The sequence below is a fragment of the Nelusetta ayraudi genome, unplaced genomic scaffold (genome assembly GCF_046127955.1).
Source record: "Nelusetta ayraudi isolate G7.1 ecotype Tasmania unplaced genomic scaffold, CSIRO-AGI_Nayr_v1 ptg000017l, whole genome shotgun sequence".
In the NCBI taxonomy this organism is placed as follows: Eukaryota; Metazoa; Chordata; class Actinopteri; order Tetraodontiformes; family Monacanthidae; genus Nelusetta; species Nelusetta ayraudi.
In genome coordinates, this window is record NW_027466067.1 from 2816418 (window position 1) to 2835340 (window position 18923).

Below are 18923 nucleotides of genomic sequence, written 5' to 3' on the forward strand. Positions count from 1 at the left end.
AATATTGTTGTCCCTGATCACACTACTGTCTCATTTAAAGGGGAGGCTCCTTTAAATATCCTAAACTACACAACAGAGAAAAATGATGATGTATAAGCAGAACACTAGAGATAAGAGTAGTGATTTTGTTGGTGACAACACAACATACATAACCTCCAACCCTTTGTGATATTTTGGAAAGCCTACCCTTTAAAAATGTTACATGTAACGTGTAATGAAACAGCGACTAATGTAGTGGGAGGGGAAAACACCAACTAACAGCCGTGTTACATGGAAGAAGCTGGCACCGACCCAGGGCGACGGTCCCCGGGGCTATACCCGTTTGGAAGTCAGACGAAGTCGACCCCTTTACTTCAATTCATTTTTACCAGCCCGTTCCAAATGAGCACGACGTTTGGTTTGGTCACATCTTATGACCGTAAAAAAAAAAAAAAATGTGGTCACACCTCCCGTGAGTTAATGAGCATTCGTTATAGTAGCTGGTGGTGCTGGCCCCGCCGTCAGCGGTGTGTATTGGAGAAGTTAGCTCGGCGGCCAGCAGTTGGTGTGTGTGTGTGTGTGTGCAGCAGGCTAACCCGGCGTTAGCTGCCGCTGCTAACTCGAGTTTATCAATTAAAAAAAGAACACAAAACGGTGAAAGAGAAAAGGCGGGCAGGGTGTAGAACAGCAAAGTTGCCACGGGAGATGAGGCGTTCAGGGGCTGCTTGCCGCCGCTGCCTCGGCCCCCCGGCGGCTCACATGAGACAGACGCTCGGTCGTGTAGAGGTGGTGAATCAATAGAAAACACAGTCGCACATGCATGCGTGCACACATTGGCACTCGTGTTTCAAAGTGCAACGGAATGAATGTTATATTATCAAGGCGTGCAGCTCACCTGGTCCTGCGATGTAGTTTCCCCACTGCCACTAAATCAGGAGAAAACACCGCCGCCTCACTTCTCCGCAGAAGCTCCGGGGGCAACTTTTCACTTGTTCCCTTTGCTTGGTATCCACTTTGCCTGCACACGGACTGAGTCGGGGGGACCCGATATTGTTATTCCCGGTCGTTACGAGAGACCACAAATTCCATCGTCGCTCAGTCCAACACTCGCAAAGATTTTCCCTTTCGGGCATCCAACTTTTCACTTCTTCGCACACCTTTTAACGCCCCTCCACGTACGGACTGGATAATTCCGTGCAGTTATCCCCCACTGTGAGGGCTGGTGATGTGTTAGTTTAGTTTTCCTTAGTTTAGTTTCTGTTCCCAGTCATTCCGCAGGTCTTCTGTCCCCCACATGTAACCGGCGGGCAGTGGGAGAGGTCTGGTGGTGCCTCGGTGCCCTGGCTGTGCTGCTCCATCGGCGTGTAAAGGGGCTTGACAAAAACTGGGGGTATACCCGCTGCCTTCAAGTGCCGGTCGTATTTTCCTAAACCAAGACAGGACACTCACGCGTCACTCTTTTCGCATCAGCCTTTTTTCAATAAACTCTAGAACTACGGCTATATTCGAAGCTTTTGCGCAGGTAAACAAGCCTGCTAAATTTAGTCTCTAGCTGCAAATAAAATGAAACATAAGTTTTAAATTGTGGCTTGACTAGTGATAAATACAGATCTGAGCTAACATTCTTGCACGCTAAATGCTAGACCGTCCAAGAAATAAAAAAGAAAACTCCTCTCCAGAAATTTCATGACGGCTATGTCAAGAATGAGATATATGTATGTTTAAATTTGGGCATATGAAAAATAAGAGGGAAAAAAAAATCACATTTAATGGGTTGGGAATCTCACTTACTTCTACGGTCAAACGCATAAAGTCCTGGGTGTCGGTACCACATTTTGCCAGTCCTTGAACGCAGCACGGGTGAATGGTTAGAGCATGGCTGTTCTCTTCTGGTCATCCAGAGAACTGCAAGGATTCTCTGGAAGTGAGCCAGTGATCATTTCTATGGCGTTCGGGTTTCTGACCTTAGCTCCCCTCAGCTTAGAGACATCATAAGGGGCCACCTGTGAACCAGCATATATGCCATGGAGACCACTCAGCGGTCACACAACCTGTTTTACATCTTTGCCATCCAAGTGTGAAAAGGAGCCCTTTACATCTCCTCTCTTGCTTCTCTTGTTATGTATGAGGACTCAAAGATCACTCATATCAACCTCACCCTCCCTACCAATCATTAACCCCCTGACCCCAACTTGGACTAGACAACAACTGTTAAGAGTTTAACAAATATTGAACCTGAGAGCCTGAACCTGATTTGAAATAATATCAAGCAAGTTAAACTCTGTCACCCAACATTATGGGACTGAGATGACTACTACGCCATTCTTTACTTTATTGTCAGCTTGCACGCTTTAATCTGTTCTGAAACACCTTCAAACGTACGCACACATGAATGATACCCACTAGCACTTCAGAATAACCTCTTATAGTTGCTACATGCATTGTGTGCAGTCTGTAAGACCACCAGTGTGAATACATGTATGCATGTGTGTATTTCCGCCAGCCAGGACAGGCCTACATTCATATGAGCGGTGAGAGTTTGAAAATTGGAAAAAAGCAGAGTGTGAATGAGCATGTCTGTGTGTCAGGAGCAGCGCACTGTATTCAGCTCACTGTGAGACACACTGGGCCATTCATCTCTAGCCATTTATCACTCTCTCTCTCTCTCACACACACACACACACGTCCCAGTGGTGTCACTGTGAGAACCAACTTGTCTTCACAGGGGAGTGTGAGTGGGGGATGGCAAGCCTGGAGACCACAGGGCAGTGGTGATGGGTAGCTGGAGGAGGTGTGTGTGTTGGAGTGGGTCAGATGGCGACATCGCCCTTTCAGGAAGCTCCTGTATGTTAATTTTCACATGCACACAGAGCACAGTGACCACTTTCTCTCACTTTTCTCCCAGCCTTGGAGATTCATGGGGGGCATTTCTGAGTTAGTTAGTTAGTTGGGTGGGGAAGCAACACACATCCATGAGCTGGTGGTTCATGTTTGTCATGCTTAATCCACAACAGGGGTAAGAATTTCACATACAGCCTCAAATTATTTCACTGTCCCAAAATACATCAGCATGCACTGAGCTGTGTAGCTCATGATATGGCAGTTATGTAATGGTGATCTTTTCAAATATGTATCTGAGTAGCTGGCAATGATAAGAAAGAAACACACAGTCAATGCTGAAATATCACATGAGTTGGTAAAATAATAGAGTATCACGAACCTCAAATCACACACAGGTACCTAAAACACGTAGCTGAGAGCCCTGTCTTTGAAATTGTTGCCCAATTGCAAATCATTATCAACCTAAACATTCAACCAAACCGTTGCTTTTCCTTAAGTGATTTTATAGGGTGACAAGAATCTTTTGAGAACTTATTACTGACTGGTCAATGTTTTTGACTGGTCATTATTTACATTCTCTGTCCAGAATTTATTTATTTTGAATGAAAGTAGACTGTAATTCTTACTTTCGTGCTACTGCTGAAGGACAGGCCGCATGCCACACCAGGTGTGCTCACACACAAGGTCAGCACTGACCTTAAGCAAACACACCGACCTCATTCACTCATGATTGAGCTATTGAAAAGCACAAATGCAAACACACACACACACACACACACACACACACACACACACACACACACGATTTGCAAGCAGAATGTGAACGAAGCATGCAGAGTATCTTGATGAGTTATTGATAATAAACACACACACACACACACACACACACACACACACACACACACACACACACACACACACACACAAACACACACACACACACACACAGATTTGTGTGTTTTCGAATTGCCCACTAGATGGAGCACCTGTTCTTTCAACAGAAGTCTGTCCTGCTTTTGACTGCCCAGGGCTGACAGCAAATAGTGTTAATGCTCTCAATTAATGTTTGAGATTACAGTGCGTATGTTTACAACACATGCGTAAAGAGACAATCTCACAACCTCACACATCCCATGAAAAATAAATCGAAGCAAATTATTTAACAGGAAGCAGAAATGGAGGACAAAACACTACTTTTTTACTCAGCGGCCACGCGCATGCCGACGTCGTACGTGCGCGCCTCCGTGGAGCAGTGACAAATATGGCGGCCACCACCGGCGCAAGTGGTAAGCCGATTTTGCCGATAGTTCAGACGTTATTTGTATCCATTTGCGGACGACAACACGTTTTCATTCCGGCGGCAACGCGTTGATTGCGTTCGAGTTTCACTCTGTACAGTGTTCAAGCGAAAAGGCTTGCTTAGCTCTGTCTGAATTCAGCGTCAAGGCAAAACGCTTTCGTACCTCTTCCAGCTAACACGCTAGCTGGCTAACTGGTGGAGGCTAGCCCGGAGTCTGCGAGCAGAGATCAACCGTCTGCTGTGGGCATGCTGTGGTCTCACGCTATCGCCCACGAACGGCATTTGGTGCATTTTATTTTGGCGTGTCCGCCTGCCCCCCTCTCGCCCCACTTTTTGTTTTGTTTTGTTTTTTTGCCAGTGATGTCTGCTAGTTACGCTATTTGGAATGCGGCGACGCCCGTCAACGTAGCCTGATGGCTCGATAAGTTGGTTTCTGTTAAGCTGCCCCGCAATCCTGAAGAAATGTACATAAGAAACTCGTCAATAATAATCGAACCAATCCGTGTAATTTCTACTATGGTTTTCGGATTTGAGATGGAGACCCACTGCTAAATTTACGTCAGATTCTGTTCAAAGTGTAGCTTCGGACAACTCCTATGCTAACATTTGGCTTAGCCAAGCCAAAGCTAGTAACTTCATCCGTTCATCGGTTCACTTCACAATTTTCCACCCGCCTTCAGTGGAGAGTTTCTGTACGGCTATGCGTTTTATAATTGTTAATACCTTTGTATGAAGTCGAATCTTAACGCCGGTGTAATGGTTTCAACTCTTTCCGACTGCCAACGTATTTTGGCCATCAGTGCGTCAAGAGATATCTACGGCTTTAGGTTCGAGTGTGGATCAGCCAGTTTGCCCAGCTGGTGTCGGATAGATTAATGCGTTTGTATCCACCCGTTCATATTTAAGAACCGTGCGTTTTAGATTTAGAAGACTATATAGTTCAGGCCTCCCGGCTAGAAGGGGGCTTTCATTTTTTTTTTTTTATCGGGATTGAGCAAGAAAACTCCCTTAAACCGTACCATAATCCAAAACAATTTACCAAGTAATGCATTCAGGGTTAGGTTTAGGCTGACTTGTCTGTATGAATCCATTCTATAGTCCAGCAAACAAATTTAGGCCGTCATCTCCAATGCTTGAAATGGTGGAGTTAGTGACTGTATAATAGGAAGTGATTTACTCCAATACTGTTCCCTTTGGAAGGAGGGAACGGTACAGTTCCCTCCTTAAGAGTGTTTGCATAAGTGACCATTTGATACATTTGCAGAGGATTCTAATTTTCATGTTTTTCTTTTATATTTTCCATCTGGATTTTACGATTTGTGTATTGCTCATTCTAACTATTCCTAAAATCTGTTTCATTTTATCAAGAGTGGTAAGGTTTGTGTTTCTCAACATAACACTGTTAACTATTTAACTTACTAAAAGTGAAGTCAGCCCACTTACATTTGGGTGATTATGGAGAGGAGCAACGTAGCTGACGTATGTTTAAGGGGGCCTTCAGGCCTGCTTATTAACCTCGGGTCTGAATATCCTCAATTTGTGCCCACGGATGTCTTTCCATCAAACCCGTTTGTCTTTGCTTGAAGTTGTGGTTCCTCGTAATTTTCGGCTGCTGGAGGAACTGGACGAAGGCCAGAAAGGAGTCGGTGATGGTACCGTGAGCTGGGGCCTCGTAAATGATGATGACATATCACTCACTTCCTGGATTGCCATGATCATCGGCCCCCACAAGGTGAGGCGCACCCTGCCCCAGGCCACATCTTTGTTGTAACCTTCCTAATGTGAACGAGAAGAGACTGTCTGACACGATTGATTGTGACTGTGATCCTTTACCTTTCATTATTAACAGCCTTGTCAGGTGTGGCTGCTTGGCTCGTGAATGATTTGATTTATTTATTCTGTTGTTGGAATTAATCGTTTGTCCAATCAGCAGCAGTTGACATCTTCACACGTAAAGACATAAAGCTCAGAAATGAACGACAATCATGATTTCTTTATATTCTTCATGCTTTCACTATTTCCAAGTTCTACTTTCTTATCCGTCAGAATTCATGGCGTCATTTGTCATAGCAAAAAGTGTATTTTCTGAAACTTAATTTTTGTATTAAGATGAACAGCGCAGGAAATGTGAAATGTCGCAGTCTCTTCAACGCTGCTCTCTGTTGCAGACCACCTTCGATGGCAAGATTTATAGTCTGAAAATTGAATGTGGACCAAAGTACCCCGAGGTCCCGCCTCAGGTCCGTTTTGTGAACAAGATCAACCTGCCTGGTGTCAACAGTTTAAATGGCTTGGTGAGTTTCCAAGTTTCATTTCAATTGCAAGTGAAAAGTGAAAGGTTAACCCCCGTGATTTCTCTTTAAATCGAAAGTGCTGTTCTCTGTTTGGCTTTGTCCCCGATTATTTACATAGCAATTCATAGTGAACGTGTCGTTACGAATTGAAAATGGAAAATCAAAAGTGTTTGACCAGCGGCTCCTTTTACAAGTGTTTCATTCTGCCTTAAAGACTTTTTCTCCTTGATAATTGTAACATTATTATAACTTAAATATCTTTTTTCACTCTTTAGTTTTTGTAAAATGTCTAAAAACATTTTCAAATTCACATTTCTTAAGATGATTGGAAAGATGATGTCCTAAAACGAACACAAAGCTGACATGACAACCTTAAAATCCCCATGTCAAGGCAATAACAAGGAACTCTTCCATCCTCTCTTCTCGCCTCTTCTCAAGGTGGACCTGAAGGCAGTGGCAAATCTCTCCCGGTGGAAAAAATCCAACACCATCCGCATGGTGCTGATGGAGATCAGAGGGCACATGTCGTCGAAAGAGAACAGCCGACTCTCCCAGCCGCCTGATGGCAGCCAGTACAGCAACTGAACTCCCTCTAACTCTCTCTCCCCCTCGCTTTCTCTCTCTCTCTCTCTCTCTCTCTCTTCTCTCAATCTCTCTCTCTCCCCCTCTTTCTCTCGCTCTCTCTCACACACACACACACACACACACTCTCTCAGTTGTCATGTATTCCAGCTTCCTTCCCAGGGAGCCCCCCTGACGGGCAGAGGAGGGAGGCGCGGGGGACGGCGCGCACCCCCATGACAAAGTTGTTCGTCACACATTCAAGTTCACGGCGTAAAGCAGAATACTGTACATCCTACTTTTTTTTTCCGATTTTGTTTTAATAATAAAAATTATTATCTCTGTGTTCTAAATCCAGAATGTAATAACCTTGATTGAGTGTGCCAGCCTGTGTGTTGTTAGAGTGTGTGCTGGATTCGTCACTAAAGGTTAATGTTTGGGAAGCAAAATTGACTCACTATAGATATATATATCTTCCTGTAACCCCTGCTGAAATGTAAAACAGTCATTCCATGTCGTTGTTATTGGAAAAAGCAACACACTTGAACTTCTACGGAATGCTTCCTTGAAAGAGAATTAAAAAAAAACAAAAAACAACAACATAACAAACCTACTCCGTTCAAAATTCCCCAGCTTCCACCATCCCGACGATGTGAATTTGACGGGCCTTTTTCTGTAAACGAGCGCATGTCTGGTACTTGGGAATTAACTGCTATAAGACATTCAGCAAAACATATGTATTAACAGTGCACGATACCTGGCTCATCACTCATGTTCTGTGTGCCATATGGTTCATCTAGCGCTTTGTGATAGTGATTGATTCTTAGCAGCCAGGAGGGAGATTACGAGGTGGAGGGTGCCTACAGGTCCGAGTTCTGTCTGTCATCAAAGAAGGTTGTTTGTACGATCACCACTGTGCTGTCCTGAGCAGGCGGAGCTGCAATATACATTTATATATATATATATACATATATATATATTTTTTTTTTTCATCCTTATTTCGGTTCAGACTTTTTTTTTTGTGGGGATCCTCGGTTTGGTTTCTTTGGCCTCTGGGCTGACCTGTGTGTTCTCACTGACGCCTTTGTCTTCACACACAGCAAAGGCCTGCGTTGGATGTTTATTTTATAACGGGTTGAATCTCTCGGGGTGATGGTGACCTGTCCCAATGATTTTATTTGAATTAAACGTTATTACTTTTGCACACCTTTGTGTCTTCATTCTTCGGGCTCTTACTGCACTGTGCAATTGGTAGCTAATAGTCCAGTCTAAAGTAAATGGTTAGTTTTACATTTTAAAAACTCCTGTTTTTTATTTGTTTGTTTGTTTTAAACCTTGCTCTACTTGTAAGTAAATGTTTACAATACATGTAAGATCTAATACTGTTTAGTGACAAACACCACCAGGTCTATTTTTTTCTGTCCTGCTCTCTGTTGGGCCCCAAGACCACCAAGTGTTTGGAAGTTGTATAACAAAGCATTAGTTTTAGCAGGCAAAATATGCAGTATTACTGAAATTGTATGACTTTTTTCTTTATCATGTTTGGGAGCCTTCGCAATAGTCCAGGATAAAGATACTTATTTTTGATATACACCAAAAATAAGTATGTCAGACCATAAAGAGCTATGCTGTCATAACAAGTTTCAGTAGGTGACAATTGCAAGTGAGGCTAATTAGCGATCACAATTTTATTTTTTTGAGTCAAAAAGACAAAAAGTTGCTTCAGTTCATCAGCTCCAAATGCCGTTGTTACAAGCATATCTGTATGGACTTGTGGCAGAAGAGATTTTATATTCAACAATCAGTCAGACAGTCAAGCGGCGTGCTTATGTAGAGAGCACAGACAGCACCGGCTCACCCAGCAGCCTGGGACAGACGGCAGTGCTGAAACTGGCCTTCGGAGGAGGCTGAGCCGGACGGCGGAGCACGGCAGCTCCTCCTCATCCATCTCGGCGGGTCCGACAGCAAGATGCTCGCGGAAGCAAAACGAGACGTAGCGTCCCCGTCTGACAGCTGTTGTTGCCTCTTCTTATTTGCATCGTCTTTGCTGCAGGGAGGACGGGACAAAAGGCAGCACATGACACACTCACACACATCCCCCTTGGGGGGGGAAAAAAGGCCTTGGTTGAATCAATCACTGTGTGGGTGCTACAGCTGGGCGCCCTTCAATCGCTGCTATCCGACACGCAGAAGCTGCTGGCTGAGCTCCTCCAAGGAGAGGCAATCAGCCTGATGCTATGCTGCCACGCTAACGACTGAATCTTGCAAACAAAGTGAAGAAAACTGACTTGACGATGACCTCAGCACAAAAAGTAAAATTTTTTTTTAAAATGCTATATTCATTTAAAATGATTTTTTTTATTATTATAAACAACAGATTATGTTGTATTACACTAATTTTAAGTACAAATACTGAAATAAAAGCCTTTCTTAGTCCTTCAAACCATGTCTTCCTTGTCTGACCCAATGTCTTAATTTCAACTTGTGTGTGTGTGTGTGTGTGTCTGTGTCTGTGTATGTGTGTGAAACAAAAAATGTGACGGGCCCTCCATCACTCTAATCGTGTCTCCTGTGATGGACAAGCAGCCCCACACCTCCACTGTATCAAACAGTGAAAGGGAAGCGGTTGCGTTGCGTGACGATCGATCAGAATGATTGTTGGGGAGCGGCAGGCAACATCTGTGCCGAAAGGAACAAAATAACATGATTGCAAAAAAAACAGAAGAAAAATAACATTGCAAACGGCAGCGGCCTCCCTCTGCTGCCAAGACAAGACAAATGTGAAAGGTCTCAGATTTTCAGGTGCTTATTTTTCTTACGAGACTCTGGTACAGCAGCCTCGGACACTCGAGCGTCCCAGAAATCCCTCCAGACATCCAGAAATCCATTTAGTCTTCTGTTTACAGCCTCCTGCTTCCAGTGTTGTTGCTCCTTCTGCTGTAACTGATGTCTTGGGACCTTATAAATTTGTATTCAACAGTTCTCTCTAAATTGAAACTCATATAGTCTAAATATTATCACATCACAAATAAGGAAGATTTCTTTATTTTTTTTTTTACTATTTCTTAACTTTTTCAAGTTTTATTTGCGTTTTTCTTTTATCTTTCAATCCATTTATTAAGGATCCATGCAACCCAGAAGACCACAAGAGGCGACGTAAAGTCTCAAATCCAGCTCCAGGGAAACAGAAGTTCAAAGACCCAAGAAACAAAACTGGTTGAATAAATGAATACAGGGAATTTCATTTTATTTCAATTATTCCAGACAAAGTACTTGAGAAGGGCTAAACGCAGCACTGCCTTTTGAGAAATACTGTGCTGCCATTTGGGTCACTTTTCTCCTTAACGGTCCTTATTATCAGAAGCATTCAGGTGACCCCTCCATAATTGACTCAATTGGCTGGATTGCACTCCATTTGTCACATTCTCATGTAAAGCACAGGCTGAGGTGGAGCTGCTGGTGGTGGTGGTAATGGGGGTGGGGGGGTTGTAGTCCGGCTGTGGGAGGTGTCAGATGGTCGCTGGCACACACACACACACACACACACACACACACACACACACACACACACACACACACACACACACACACACACACACACTCATTCACTCTCCCTTTTCGACCTGATGCATGTGTTTGGGGCTAAGCAGCGCAGTGTGGCGGAGCCCATCTGCTCGTGGGGTCACGTGCATGCACGCACGAGTGCAACAAACGCGCGGCCCATGCTGAGCGTGCCAATTAGCTTAATGAGACAGATTTTTTTCCTTGTGGGTGATTTGCATTTTTTTTTTTTATATAACTCACATCAATGCGTTGAGATAAAACAAAAGAAAAGTTGCTTTCGTCAGATGAAGTCGTGCACAGAAAGTCTCATGGGATGCCCACCACTTGTTGCAAAAATTCTAAATACAGAATCTAGCTGTTATATCTGTTGTCAATTACCCAGAAGTAGTTCTCCCTCACTGTCAGCTGGCCAAACAAACAACAAACAAAAAATTAATAAAAAAAAAACAAAACAAAAAAAAGTTTCTCCCTGGTTGACGCATGTGTATTGTTTCAGTGCAGCAAGAGACAAGCAGGTGTGTTTGTAGCCACTTGGTGTGTTTCCTCGCTAAGTCTCCAGTAACACTGGTTTAACTGTAAAGTCTCACTCTGCCGTCAGCTGTACTCTAGACCGACCGTTTTCTCCACAGGATGTTTGATCTCTCTCATCCAGGAGGGGGGCAGGCAACCTGTTTTAAGGGCGACAGCAGATTCCAGCTAGGTGCGGTTTCACCTGGATGTGGTCGGTCGCTCATATCAGATGCTGTGACAACGTGTTTCTGCCGTGTCATTCTTCAGAATGCCCTGCACTTCCTGGAGTGCCTGTCAAATCTGTCCAAACCGGTGCGGCAACAAAGTGACTCAGAGTCCAACGACGACGCTCTGCTACTGCTGCCTTCTTTCCTGAAATAAAACACCTGAACTCCTCAACACAGTTGTGGGACTGAAGAACATGAAGTCAAGAATAGGAAGCGTCTGCGCAAGGAGGAGATCATTCTCAATGCATTCTCAAAGTATTTTTTTTATATAATTTTTTTTATTGATCAGATTGTTTATTGTCCCCGTATTTCTAATTGCTGTTTTGTGGGTACATCAGGATATCAGTGGTACTTCTATGAAATCAACAATCTGAAATGTTTTCTCTGGGCTCTTCACCAGATGGATACATCACATAAAGCCAAAGGGTTTAGGAAACATCCCATCTGGCGCAACAGATTAGTTTGACACAACTTTAAAGGGACCACCAGTCTTAAGAAACACAAAGTCTTAAGTCCTCAGAATACTTTTACTCTGTAACGTGCTTTAAGACTGTAGGCACCACCTGCACACAGCATTGATACCAGGGAGGAGAAAAAACCCTGTTCAGTCCAATAGGAATAGGTTGAATAAATGCCACACGATGCATTAATATGTGAACCTTAGTTTCAGACATTGAGCTCGGGGATATTTTTTAAGGCTTCTTAACCTCGGCAGTGGATGCTGATGATACTCCGTCTGGTTGCAGACTGTGTTTAACCTTGAAGACCGAGAAATGTTTCATGTACAGAAAATTGGAGGTGGCGGGTGAAGCAAAAGATGTGTCTCTTGTGATGAGTTTTGCTCTGATGTCATGGTGGAAGTACTTGGAAGTATATGCCCAAGTGAAAGAAAAAAGATTGGGATGTAATTTGAATGAAAGCAGAGCAGAGTAGGAGGACACTTTGCAGCCTAAAGTAGAAAACTGTGAATTTTTTGGGCAAAAGTCCAACAAAAAGTCCAACTTATGACTGCTTTTGAAGTTCAACACATGTTTGATTTATATATATATATATGTATAAATAATTTTGATTCTTTTTTTGTCTCTTCAGGATTCCACCCAATATGGGTCAGAGCACAAACCACACTGTAAAATGTAATTTTCCCTCTGTTTGAAAAACTTACAATGAGACCTCACATCTAATGTCATTCTCTCATTCAAATGCAACTTTCTGCATTAAGTTCAGTTCTGTAAGATTTCAGTATCCTTGAAGATCTGCTGGAGGATTCGGTGAACCATCCGTCCCTCTCAGATATCAAAACTCAATTCCATATTCTGCGTAACATGGCGATGCCGAGTCCAAGTTTGCTTCCTGGCGTTTCCACAAAGGGCCCCCCCCCCACTCTCTCTCGTTCCACTCCTCAACGAAATGAGCAATAAAAACCCGAGTGAGTGTTTGGGAAAGTGGAGAGTCATCGCCGTGGGGTCAGCGGGGCTGTAAATTTCGGAGCTGCTGCGGCCTCCTGTGGCCTGGCCCAGCGTGGCTCTGCGGTGTGGATGGTTGTGAGGTGACGGAATGTAGCCCCCTCCAACCCCCACCTCCCCTTGTTCCCCTCCCCTCAAGCCCCCCCCCCCATCCAGCCCCACAATGCCGCGACGCCTCCCCTCCTCACGCGCTCGCGACCATTATGAAATCTCAGCAGATGGCCGGGAGACAAAGGGTGTGCGAGGGTGAGAGTTCCCTGTCTAACCTAACAACACCCCCTCCCCCTCCCTCCCTCGACCTCTCACTTTTTCTGGTAAGCTCCCCCTAAATACCCCCCAACCCCCCACCCTCCAGAAAAAGAAAATCCCACTATGTCCAACAAGAGAAAAAGCAGTCTGTTGCTGCTGCGGCGTTACAGCTGGAGCCCTGCAACGGTTCTTTCTCACTCCCCCCACCCCCCCTTAAAACCAAACACACACGCACACACACATGCACACACACACACACACATACACACACACACACAGCTCCTTGTGACGCGCCTCTCAATTAGGACAAAATCGACGGCTCTCACTTTTTGTCCCTTGCTCATGCAGATGTGGTGATTTATCCTCGATTCCTCTCCTCTAACGGGCTCCTCTAATGCCGGGACATTAGCCTAAATGATTCCCGGTGTCCTTTATCATACGAGCGCCACCATTTGGGACGGGTGGGTTGGATGGGGTGGGGGCCCCCGCGGCAGGTAATTCTCCTTTTGACAGTGCAATTGAACTGGCCTGCGCTGAAGGGCTATTTGGCGAAGAGCCATTTAGTGTAAGTGCTCTCAAGGCCGGCGAATGACACTTGTAGAGACAATGTCACCCGCAGTGACACCATCAGTTGATTGTGTATTGAACAGGGAATGGAGGAGCGGCGCGGGGCCCCGGGCCAGAGCTATGCAGCTTTTCTCGGGCCGGGCCAAGTCCAAGGCGAGCGTCCGCAGGAAGGGGTGAAACTGGGCCGAGCTCTGCAGAGTTCTGTGTCAGTATCAGGTGACAAGGACGGCAGCGCGGGGACCGTGAGCGAGGCCGGATGGTTCAGCGGGCGTTTTTGCTGCAGGATCATTTTTCACCGGGTGCAGAAGAGTGCAGAGGGACGCTTTGTGCTGGAACGCTCTTGACGTGCCGATGCGTGGCCTCGTGGAGAATCAGAGCCTGTGTGAATGTGGCACAGCGGTTGAAAAACACTGATTTAGAAGACATACAAATAAAAATAAAAATGTTTTTGTGGCAAATATGGAAGATGTACAAGCGTTCATTGATATATGGTCGTCTGAGGATTTCTTTTTTTTTAAATATGTGGTGACAAATAATTTGCAATAGTGAAGGAGATCATAACAGGAACAACCTACTGCAGGCATTAGTGCAGAAAACATCTCAGAAACAAATCGCAGTTGCTTGTGATCCATTATTTTGGTTGCAAACTTCCAAACCAGAGTTGATTTTCGGCCATTCGATCGCATGGATTTTTTCCCCCTCCTCATGCTTTTTTCTTTCCGTTCACTGCTCCTTCCGGTTAGACGCCGTCCCAGAATCGAGCAGCTGCTGAAACTGGGTCGCTCAGTCCAGGTGGTTTTGGTTCACTTCTCTTTCAAAAATCATTGCGGGTAAATGCGGCATTTAGCGTGAATGCAGCTTGAGGCACAGTGTCTGGTTGGCATGGCTGAGCCCCCGGCTCAGGTCGTGCCGAGAGTGCGAACCCCAAATTACGCCTGATGGCCACTTTACCAGCGTGGCAAAGTGTTTTTGCGAGGATGCTGCCCCTCTCTTGAAGAGCAGGTGGCAGCGTGTCTGGCGGCCTGTGCAGACAGACTGTTGTGGAAGAGCTGATGTGTGCGAAAGCTCAACGCTTTTCATCCCAGGAAAAACAGAGAAAGTCCAGTGTGGTTTATATATTTTACAACGCAGGAATAATCCCACTTGGACAGACAAACAGACATTGAATGTAAATCTAAATGGTCATAACTAATGAACCATAAATTGGGAAAAATTGTGTTTGAAGCCAAAAAAAGTCAGGGATACACTGAATATTTACTTACATTTATCTCACATAAACAAGCAAGAGAGTGAAATCTGGACAATCACTGTGAGTAAAATAAAAAATGGAAAAGGAAAAAACATTAAAACATTATTTTAGAAACTTTCATTGACCAAGAAAAAAACAATGATTCCAGATTTGCGGTGCCGTCTTTTATCCTCTTAATGTTGGGTGGGGGGGGGGGGGTGGATGGGGCAGAATCTGCACGGCTTTCATCTGAAGACCTGCAGGCACATTCTGGATTGTCTTCCAGGCAGCTCCTGCAGTTTGCCACGTTTCTCTGGTAAACACGGTGCACCTGTTGTTTGACTGTCTACCATCAGGCCGGTCATCACTCTGTCCTGCCTGCACGTCTCTCTCTCTCTCATTCTCTCTCCCTCACCCTCTCCTTCACACATACACACACACACACACACACACACACACACACACACACACACACACACACCCCTTTTCATCGCGCGGCTTCTTTCCAATTTGGACAGCATCTGTAGATCTGGCCCCCCGGCCGCTCCCCCGAGACCCACAGTCCGCCGTTGCGGCAGCAGCCAGTGACACATGTGATTGATGACCCCCGGAATGGAAAAGAGGAAGATGGACAGATTCCTTTTATCAGGATTGAGGTTTGACTAGATTAAAATGCAGTTGTACAAGCCTCCTTCACCCCCTTTTGCCTTTTTCCACCCTTTTCTTTTTTTGGCATCCCATCTTCCCAACAGCGTCCCAACTGTATCCTCCTGCCACGCATCGGCCCTGATGGCTCGGAACCTTTTCCTCATCCCCTTCCCCGACCTCTTGAACCCGGACCCTCGCCGGAGAGACGGGCCGACCTGGGGGGGCCCCCCGCTTGTGCATGTGCAAGACTTTAACCAGTCACTTCCAAATTGACTGGAGGTGTTTTTGCTATTTGCTTCTGCGGCCGAGAAGTGCGAGACAAATCTCAGCGGAGCGTTTCTGACCCCATTTTGCACAAAGCTGGTTAAAGTGTGTGTGTGTGTGTGTGTAGAAGGGTGTGTAAAAAGACGAAGTAGAAGAAGTGGGGGCGAAAAAAAAAAAAGGAAATGTGTTGGAGCACAAATGACAAGTTGCTCTCCGCAGCGAGCCACAATCAGCCCCTTGAAAAAGCACACGGAGTGAAGAGGGGAAATCCTCAATGTTCTTACTGGCGGCGCGCTGATTAAAAGAAAAGAGACAATCACTCTCATTCACCGGCGTGCAGCTGCCTCGTCGTCAGATGGCAGAGTGAGAGATTTTTTTTTTGAGAGCGAGAGAGAGTCGCTGAAAAGATGCCCGGGTGAAAGGGACTGGCGTTTGTTTTTCAGATGGCTCTCTAATGACTGGATGTGATTAGCACAAATTATCTCACTTATCACTGCTCAACAGGCTCAGATAGGGCCGCGCGCTCGCCCGTCGCCTCCGCCCGCTGCTTTACATGCGTTTAATCAGCCTTGCCAGCCGGAGTCGCACGGCGCAGAAACGGGCAGATTTCTCCAGAGTGAGATTCCGCCCGTCACAGAAGAAACAGATTTATGGAGTCTCGATTATGTCAAAATGTTGTATTAATAGTGTGAGAGCTTCTTGTTTTCTCCTTTTTTTATTTGCATGGAAATGCTTTTATTGTTACAACATAGAAACGAAGCACTCTTTTAAGTAAATGGATATTTTTCTCACCAGATTTCAGTTCAAATTCAACTTTTTCGTGGTCATATTTTAAATGTACCCTTTTTGGTTTTTGTTTGGAAATGTGCAAAAACACAGAAAGGAGGATGAAAAAGTGCACAAGAACTTTTAAAATGGGAAGTAGTGAAGATCTCTTTAGACTCCATCTAAAAAGCCATAACCAGTCCCTGCCGCCTTCATTGTCATATGGAATTTCGCAACTCTTTAGTTTGTATGTTGTTGCTTTAAGAGAAGAAACTAGCAGCAATTAATGAGTAGAAGCAAAAGGGCTGGAATCTCCAAACCAAACACATCCACAAGGATTTTGTACGTCAACTTCTGCCAAAACAATACACAGAATGAATATTATAAATGCATAATACATTCAATATTGTTTTCACAAGTCCCAGGGAGATTTTATCAAACATCATGACATCAGGAGGAGACAGCCAGTGTGTGGGGAACGATTATCAGGGTGGGGTGTAATTATGTTGCCTCGGCTCATCAGTCACAGGACTGCAAAGGCAGCATTGAGTCTAATTGTCTTTTTTTTCGCTCTTGTGTTTTCACCTCCGTTTTGCTGATCTTTAGAAGTGTTGGGCATCATGTCATTACAGGCCAACAAATATGAAAAATATGAAATAATCATGATACCTGTCACTCAAGAACTCACTTACCTCTCTCTGCTTTAAGTCCTAATCTATTGTACTTGAGTGGTGCAAAGCGTCCAGTGCTTACTTGCGCTTCTAGATTCTGACTTCTGCTCCGGCAGTGTCTCTCCGCACATTTACATCGACCATATAGATTCTATTCTATTCTAATGTGAACCGTGCACTGCTGAGCCAGCTGGGACTGCGGCGTCCAGGCTGCATCCAAGCTGCCGCTGCCTCTTCGGCCGTGCACCAATTTGACCCCGTGACCCCTCGTGGGCCCCCAGAGGTCAGCCAGTCGCAGCCGACTGAGCGGAAGTCAGCGCCGGGGGCCTTTTTATCCATGTGACAGGTATATGGTTGTGTGGAGAGCTGAGGGCCCTACAGAGAGACATAAACCTGCCAGGGACGCACAGAGGATGGAGATGAAAATGGAAATGTTAAACTGGCAGTTCGAACGGAGGCTTTAATTACATTTTAAAAAAAAGTTTGAGAGGTCCTTTTTTTGTAGATAAACAATAATGGATATTTTAATAGCAATTTGTGATTTGTAGTTTATACGGAAGGTCCTGTGTCCTCCTATTTTTTTCCAGAATCACATATCAAATAACTTCATGACAAATGCATTATTTTATTATGTAAAAAAAAAAATCAGTTTACCACTTTATTAGAATAGTAACAACTGGCTTCTGCTTGGTTGCTGTGTTTTACGCTCTTTCCAAGTAAGTGGAAAGTGCAACAAGCCATTATTTATTTATTTATTAGGGGCAGGAAGCTAAAACGAAAACCAAAAGTGTTTTTGTAAAGTACAGAATGTGCTGTTTTCTGGAACTCGAGAGAGACTTCTGATAAAACCACTTGTGCAATGGAATTTAGTGGAAAAATCTGAATGGGGGAAGAATGTAGGCCCTTTAACAGATATAACAACAATATATCAAGCCATATGTTCCACGATATCAGTTATCTCAGATATCTGTTATTTTCTTGGAATTATCCTAATTCCTAAATTTTAATTGAATGCACTTTAACGACTTTATATAAAGCTCTAAGCAGAAATTCAAAGATGTGTGTCACAGACATTGTTATAGATTCCAGTTGAAAACCAGTTCCATGAAAAAACCATTAGCAATAGTTAGCTTCCATCTGTCATAAAAAAAAATACCGGATTATTGATCAAGTCATCATAAATGATCAATCATAAATTGGATTATTGCTAAATAGTAAACCATCAGTGCATAATTGATGTTAATGATGTCCCTGCTGGAGGTGAAGCTGGTTCATCCCTGAACGGTGATGTCAGATAGCAACTAGTTATCGACTGCTGTGATCCTGCACTCCTGCAGATTTCTGATTGTGTGATCCTCTGCAGTGCACCCAAAATCAGTGCATATAACCATTACCGCATTGCTACAGTCAGTCATAAACTCGTGGCTGACAGAAAAGAGGAGTGACTTTGGAGTGAAAACATAAATTCAAGAGGCTTGTTGTGACAAATGTGGGACGTCTCTGAAACACCTGTAGGAGCTTTTTTCGGCGCAACTTCACCGCCGTTGCAAACGCGCGCGTGAGAACCGAGCATTTGTTCAGAACAAACGGAAGTGTCTTGACAAAAAAAGAAAGAAAAGGAATGGGCTTAACGGAGAGCCAGCAAAAGCCCAGGGGACGCCGTGATTGACTTCCTGCAGGCATCAGATTCCTTCATGCATCCCGCGTACGCTGCGGCTGACACTGATCCAAATTCGATGAGCGCGGCTCAATCCACATTCTGCGGGGCCATTTGTACGCGCGAGGAACGAGC

The 18923-nt window shown here is 44.6% G+C and overlaps 2 protein-coding genes across 3 annotated transcripts in view; one reads left to right on the plus strand and one right to left on the minus strand.

Moving 5' to 3' along the window:
* plxnb1b (plexin b1b) overlaps positions 1-1427 on the minus strand; it is a 73013-nt gene extending 71586 nt beyond the window's left edge. The window contains exon 1 of one of the 2 annotated variants that reach the window (XM_076024734.1): positions 875-1427. The gene's annotated coding sequence lies outside the window, so the exon portion shown is untranslated. The remainder of the gene's footprint in view (positions 1-874) is intronic. The other variant, XM_076024735.1, reaches the window with a different exon arrangement.
* A 2523-nt stretch (positions 1428-3950) lies between these two features.
* On the plus strand, positions 3951-8179 carry ube2v1 (ubiquitin-conjugating enzyme E2 variant 1). The gene is made up of 4 exons (XM_076024772.1): positions 3951-4106; positions 5707-5852; positions 6289-6414; positions 6853-8179. The coding sequence occupies exons 1-4, from the start codon at positions 4082-4084 to the stop codon at positions 6997-6999; spliced, it is 444 nt and encodes a 147-aa protein (XP_075880887.1). The 5' UTR covers positions 3951-4081; the 3' UTR covers positions 7000-8179.
* Positions 8180-18923: the final 10744 nt, after the last annotated feature.

Coding starts and splice junctions, on each gene's coding strand:
- ube2v1 (XM_076024772.1), top strand. CDS start 4,082: ATGGCGGCCACCACCGGCGCAAGTG. Junction 4,107..5,706: donor GGCCACCACCGGCGCAAGTG/GTAAGCCGATTT, acceptor CTTTGCTTGAAG/TTGTGGTTCCTCGTAATTTT. Junction 5,853..6,288: donor TGATCATCGGCCCCCACAAG/GTGAGGCGCACC, acceptor TCTCTGTTGCAG/ACCACCTTCGATGGCAAGAT.